At 41.3% G+C, this 7,046-nt stretch overlaps 1 protein-coding gene across 1 annotated transcript in view; it reads right to left on the minus strand.

The window, feature by feature from the left end:
• Positions 1–1,031: 1,031 nt before the first annotated feature.
• The window catches only part of clic1 (chloride intracellular channel 1), an 8,416-nt gene continuing 2,401 nt past the window's right edge, over positions 1,032–7,046 (minus strand). Inside the window, exons 4-7 of the mRNA XM_010780782.1 lie at positions 2,723–2,848; positions 2,112–2,218; positions 1,586–1,767; positions 1,032–1,456 (exon numbers count right to left, since the gene is read on the minus strand). Coding sequence (XP_010779084.1) covers positions 1,295–1,456; positions 1,586–1,767; positions 2,112–2,218; positions 2,723–2,848 — 577 coding nt within the window. The 3' untranslated portion in view covers positions 1,032–1,294. The remainder of the gene's footprint in view (positions 1,457–1,585; positions 1,768–2,111; positions 2,219–2,722; positions 2,849–7,046) is intronic.

Genomic DNA, 7,046 nt, shown 5'->3' on the forward strand with positions numbered 1-7,046 from the left:
GGGGAAGGGGAAGGGGAAGCCCGGGTCTATAGAAAGAGTTTCCTGTGTAACTGTTCTCAGCTCTGCCTCCCTAAAGCGAGACCCGGTCTGCATGCCGCTTAGGAAAAGCACCCCACTTCCTCTCTGAAGTGAAGAATAAGAAACTGTAGATTTAAAAAATACAGTAGTAATCGTCAAGTATAAAAGGCCTTGTTCCCTCAGGAATGAATGAATACATCCATTCTTAATAATCTAAAATAAAGGCAAACCCCAAAAGAGAAATTGGCGCTGGTACACATTTTGACCTAAAAAAAGAAAACCACTTCCTTAATACTAAGACTGGAAAGAAGAGTTGAAGCATTTTGTTTGAGGCTGGCAATTTGATATGGTAGGCAGCTTTGTGTCTGCTAAAAAATATACAAAGAAATACTGTAAAAAAAAACATCATCAGTAAGGGAACGAGAAACAACTTTACAGTGTGTATCTACTGATGGTGAAACTGGACACAAGACAGGCTGTAGTTTTAAGTGTGTGTGTGTGTGTGTGTGTGTGTGTGTGTGTGTGTGTGTGTGTGCGTGCGTGCGTGCGTGTGTGTGTGTGACCTGCAAGCAGCATGATCAATCGTTAAAATCCTAAACAAAGTTACTGTGAAGGAAATGTAAATACATTCTGCCACAGTGCTTTTTTTGTGCTTGTGTTTGTTTTAACCTCAGCTTATCTGCCTCCAGCGCTTCCTTGTTTACCTCATGGTGTAAACTGATACACGTGGCAAACAAAGAGCAGGAAGACATCAGGAACAAACGCCTCTGAAGTAAAACTAACAGTATAGTTTGACAATAATTTACCAGCTATATTGACTAACATTATACAAAGGTGATATCAACAGGGTTCCCAATCAATACAACTGTCCCAGTTCACTAACATTCAAGGACCCAACAATTGAAGAAAGAAATTGGCTTATTTACTAATGTTGAGTAAATAAATAACAAAGGACGTTTTTTCTACGCAAAATATATGGTGTCAATAGCTCCTGTCTATTTATGTCTATTCTCAAAAGTGTTTTAGATTTTTTTTTTCTTCTTAAAATTCACAAATGTTCAAGGATTTAAAAAAGTCCCCATGTAACTATTTAGTATATTTTAAAGCTGTAAAAAAGTGAACAAACAGACGCAATAAAAGCCTCTTGAGAAATAGATCGACCAGGTTGCTTCAGAGCGTGTGTGCAAGTGGGTAAGTGTGTGTTTTTGTGCTTGTGTATTCTATGTAATCTATGTATGTGTTGTATGACTTGTGCCTCCTGGTTAGGGTTACCCTCCTACTTGAGAGCTTTAGCTACAGAGGAGTAGGCGATGTGGATCTCGTCGTCGATTGGGCAGGTGGAGGCAAACTCCTCCCTGATGTACGCTGCGTTCAGGTACCTCCAGAGGTTTGTCAGGGACTGGGGGATGTTGAAGCTTCGGTATTTTAAACACACCACCTGGAGAGAGAATAAAAGACACAGTCAACAAAACATGGTGGACCCAAGTCTTCAGTTTAAGCGCAAAAACAACATAATAATCTAGTCTTCCCAGGCCCCCGCGCTGCACAGCTTAGAGCAGGAGATTACCTTCATGATGTGGAGCTTAGGCAGCAAGTTGCAGTCAGACAGAGTAAGCTGCTGGCCGTCCAGGAAGGGGCGGGACGAGGAAGTGAGCTCATCGACGCTATTCTCGTCAATTTCATCAGGAAGCGGGGAGCCGAGGTAGTCGTCCAGCTTCTTCAGAGCCTTCAGCAGGCCTTTCTCCAAGTCTGAGCACACACAGAACATATTCAGATATCTGCAAATCCAAGTCTTTTTAACAGAGATGGGTTTATTTATTTTTGTTAAAGGCTTGAATGGAACAACACTGCCATTTCCAATGAGATCACAACACAGAGAGCAGCTGGCAACCTGTTTCAACTGTGGCAGAAACGCTCAGACTGTAATGGTATTAACTCCCTGCTGGTTTTCTGTCCTTCAGAGAAAGACAGAAGAAGCTCAGCAGAAAATACCTTGGATAACAACCGAGTCTTTTAAAAGGTCCAGATTACATTTGAATTCAAACTAAAGTTAAGTGAAGTTATTCTCTTATTTTGAAGTATCAGTTACTTACTTTCGTTGGTCTGAGGGTTTGAGTTCTTGACGTAAGCTGAGAATTTGGAGAAAACATCCATGCCTGCTGTGTTGGACTCTGGGTTACGGGCAGCCAGACGGGGATACCTAAACAGAGAGATTGATGAGGGTTAATATAGTCATCACAAACATACATTCACTCAAATGTAATGTGAGTGTATTTAATGTTAATCGAGACAAGAAGATTTCAACAGAATGACACAAAACCAAATGAAGTCAAAGTAAGAGGCCAGCTATACGAATGCTGCAACTAACAATAACATTTGGCTTTTATTATTTAGTTCAAAAAATATATGAACATAATGAAAAATAACCTTGGAAATGTCCTTAAGACCAAGATAATATTTTTGAGATAAGGCTGCAACTAAAACATGTTTTCTAGATTTAACGATTAGTTGTTTTGGTGTATAACATGTTTATCAGAGTTTCTCAAAGTGAAGTCTTTAATGTCTTGTTAAAACCCAAATAAATTCAGTTCGATAGGATATAAAACAGAGAACAACGGGAAATGTATATTTTGGAGAGGCTGAAAAACTGGTCTGAAAAGAGCAAAATATAACATTTTGTAAAACAGATATATGAAGTGATTACTTTGGAGGGCAGAGGTTTTCCTCCAGAAACTCCTCAATCTTGTTGGTGTCCGTTTTGACCTCGCTGCCGTACAACAGGAAGGGAGGCTGGGCACCTGGAGCCAAATCCTTCAAGATGTCCGGCTTCCTGACAGGTGGAAAGAAATAAACATCAGAAACAGCCAAACAGAAATCCAACAAAAGAGATGGAGGATTAAACAGCAGGAGAGAGGTATAAGGATGGTGGGGGAAAAAAAGATAGGAAATCATATGAAAACAAAGGAAATGACTAATGTTTGCAAATCAAAAGTGACAGCTGTCATGAAAATCAAAGTCAGTGTAGCTTTATGTCTTGTTGTTTTATATCAAAACAGAAGAAAAGTGTTCTCTGTTGAGTCCACACACACACACACACACACACACACACACACACACACACACACACACACACACACACACACACACACACACACGCACACACACACACACTCCTGTAACAGAGCCCCACCTTGTTTAGTACCTGAGCAACGCAAACACATCATCGTGCTGGTATCCATGGCAGCAAACAGGACTTTTTAGGACACATTCAGTGAGAGTTTGACCTTAAACCAGCTTACATAATACAATGCATGTGGGCGGCGTGAAACTGCTAATAAATACATGAACACTTGCCCACACTTAGAGACAATTATTGAGGCGAATTGTGATTTATTTAAACTCAAATGAATCAGGATTCCACCTCCACACACAACAGCATGAACAGGATTCTGTATATCTGCTTCCTCTTACGAACATCATTGGATTTTCATTATTACTAACACATCAGTATGTCAGCAGTCTTTTCATGATGTACAGTAGCTGGTTGGACTGTTTATGATTTAGTTGATTCTCAGACAAAACAAGACATTTAAGACGTCACGTTTCGCCAATTTCTGGCTTTATAGACCAAACAATAAATTCAATACTCCAATCCAGCAGCCCCTTGACAATGCACTCTGACATGTGCTTAACATACGTTTTTGAATACCTTAGGGAAAATAGAGCTAGCGCAGTAATAAGGACAATATGTCAATGCAATGTAATTTAGACCAGAAAGCATCATATATTTAAAAGGAAAGGACCTCGGAGTTGTATTTGAGTACATGGATAGTGATTCAAAGTAACATTTGCCAATGTTTCAATACGTCGCAGACTCCTGAGTGTGCACTATTCAGATGTTTTGCACCTGTCCTACATCCTACAGTTCAACTTTGCCGAATACAGAAGGAACACTTGTTTATTTTGCCCCTAATCTTTCCTGTTTGTAATCCGATCACACGTGCCTTTTCCAAAACGTCCTACATTTAAGGACATGAACTAACATTAGCCTGGCGTCTGTATGTTAAGCCCAGGTGGAAAAATGCAAAGCCTTAAAGTTTTATAGCAGCACATTACTTCTAAATAGCGTGGTAAATAAACAGTGTAATCTAGGACACTGGGTGCTTCACATGCCAGACGAGCTCCGGCCTGCTTTCAAACTGCCACACAAGTGATGAGGAGGCGGTTTAGTTCCTCCGCGGATAGAAAGTAGGGCAGTGGGGGCAGCAGGGAGTCCCGGCTCACGCACAACGTCAAGTGTGCGTGCAAGCAAGGAGGAGGGGGGGGGTTCATTTGTTTCTATCCACACAGAGAAAGTCAATTATGAATGAAAACTGAGAGGGAAGAAACGCTGGGAAGGAAGTAGAGCTCAAGTAACGCCCCCCCCCCTCTCCTCCCTTCCCTAATGTCTTTTTTTCCCTCGCATATACAGAGATGGAAAGCTCCGCACTGTCCCGTACATACTGTTCTCTATATTCTCCTTCTCACAGGCACAAAGAAACCACAGCTGCAGTTTTATCGCTCTGACTGCAGCCAGCTCTTTTTTTCTCACAGAGCGTTGAACATCGCAATTGAAAAACATCAGCAGCTTCCCCTCGGTTTACCCGCCCTGCTCTGTTCCTAACATGTTCCTATACGACTGAGAACACGCTGACCTCGTTCTATACACCATTGTTTTGATTGTGCAGTATAACTGTCAAGTTGAATGGAATTGTGTTTCATGCAACTTTGCAACCGACCTCCAACGTAGCGTAGAGAAGCTAACCCAAGGTAACGATGTGCTGTTGATGCTAGCTCTGCCGGTTAATTGGTCGAAACGTAACATTTTAGTAACCTTACCTAGACCTCTTTCCTATTTCTCAAGTTAACACGTTTTGCTATTACACGTGCCCAGCGCTCAACAGATCCGCAGAACTAGCTTGATAATTAGGAAAATATTTAGCATTTACCTCAAATCACGGCTTTGCCAAAGGAGAAGCTTTACAGAGCTGCGACTAAAGCTGTAGACGGTTCTTTACGTATCCGTGGCCCAAACTTAGATGACCTACATTAGCTGATCATATATATTATATATGATGATTTCCCCTTTCGATATAAAAGGCCTGACTTCATTTCCCACTAACCCCCCTTTCAAGCACTTGAGCCGTAGTATAAATATAGGACATTTACAACATCCCATTCGCTACAGGCTGCAGAAATAAAGGCAATAGAAGCAGCCACTCTTGATGTACTTCTCCAATGGGTTCGTCTGAGTTCATGCAGACGAACCCAGCGGCCTTTTACACCTCCTGCTTGTTTTAAGTGTGTGTGTGTGTGTGTGTGTGTGTGTGTGTGTGTGTGTGTGTGTGTGTGTGTGTGTGTGTGTGTGTGTGTGTGTGTGTGTGTGTGTGTGTGTGTGTGTGTGTGTGGGTGTTTAGATGCCAGTATTTGCCTATTTCCTGCTGCTGTTTGTTTTTTTAAAAGGCTGCTGGCCTCAGAAACCATTTGCTTCGAATAAGGAGCCCAACCTATAGGAGAAAGTCCATGGCAGTAAATATGAACGCTCTTTTTTGCTTTGTCCCGAGGCTGAGGTTTTTCATACCAGCACATTGCACCTACTCCCTGGGGGTATAATCCTTCAAACACATTTCACATTACAAGCTTTTAATGTCACATCTCTCTTCCTTTCTTTCCGACGTGTCTTTGTTGTCAGTGACTAGGAGCCTAGGAGTGTAAAAATGACAAATGACAGCTATAAAACAGACATTTGGGAGCTGGCAGAAACCTGAACAGCCATTGGTTTAAAGATTTCACACATTGTGCCCTCTCTCTGCTGTATCGTGACCGCAACTGAAACACGGACCCCTCCTCTGCCTTTGTTTGCTCTCTATGGATTGCGTGCGAGCGTGTGTGTGCTTCTTTGTGTACATTTAGCAGTCTGAGGCGCTGAGAGTTGTACTCGGCTTAAATTCCCACATTTCTTAAGTTACGGATACAGCGTTTGTGTCAATGTTGATTAAAGGAGAGAAATAAGATCTTGTTTTGGATAAAGAGAGGAGGTATGAATGAGTCTGGAAGCTCGGGGGTTTTAAATCAATGTGACGAGAGACAATTCACACAGGTACTACTACGGAGGAGGAGTGTTAGAGTCAGGTAAAGGGGGGATGAGAGGAGAAAGACTTTTTTATTATTAAGAATGTTGACTTAAAATAAAAATGACTAAATAAAATCCCAGGAGATGCATTTATTCTTTATTTGCAACGGTTCTTAGTTCTCGAAGTTATTATGGATGTTTCACCTTTTTTTCGACATTTACACTTTATTCCAAACGTTTTGATTTCATTCTCGACGTTTACTTTTATTCTCCATGATAACTAGATTCTGATTTTACTTTTGGAACTACCTTTAGAATATTTTTGTCATGTTTCTGCCAGAGACACTTCAAGAATGTATTAATGATTTCTTTACGAGAAACTGCTAGAGCCATGACCTAAGTGGCGACAGATATATTATCTCATGGCTTTAAACTCCAGGAGGTATAATTAGGTACAATTTAGAGCTATTCAATATTTTTCTGGTTGAAAAAAAAAAAAAATACAGTATAATGATTAATAAATCTTGCACTGTTTAAAGTCTATATGTTGCAATATGTCCGGAAGGCAAACAATATATTCTGTTACACAATAGGGAACTGTTGCAACTGCATTAAAGAACATTACAGAATACAGACATTACAACACCCCACACTGCTGCGCCCTTTGTGTCCCACGCTGATGTTTAATCTGTGTTCTAAGGCAGCTCTGCACCTGCCCTGCTGGATGAGGACACCGTGTCCTGTTCGCCCAGACTGAGGGCAGTATCAGAAACAATGCACAGAATGGGAACGTCTCTGTGTGCATGGCATCGAGGCGCATACATTGTGAAGCGTGTGTAGGTGCGAGTGAGCTGTAAAGTATATGTACAGACTGTGGTGGAACAGCCTGTACTGACTCCTAAAACCCCTAAGCTAA

Source organism: Notothenia coriiceps, unplaced genomic scaffold (genome assembly GCF_000735185.1).
Source record: "Notothenia coriiceps isolate Sejong01 unplaced genomic scaffold, NC01 NC01_scaffold00022154, whole genome shotgun sequence".
In the NCBI taxonomy this organism is placed as follows: Eukaryota; Metazoa; Chordata; class Actinopteri; order Perciformes; family Nototheniidae; genus Notothenia; species Notothenia coriiceps.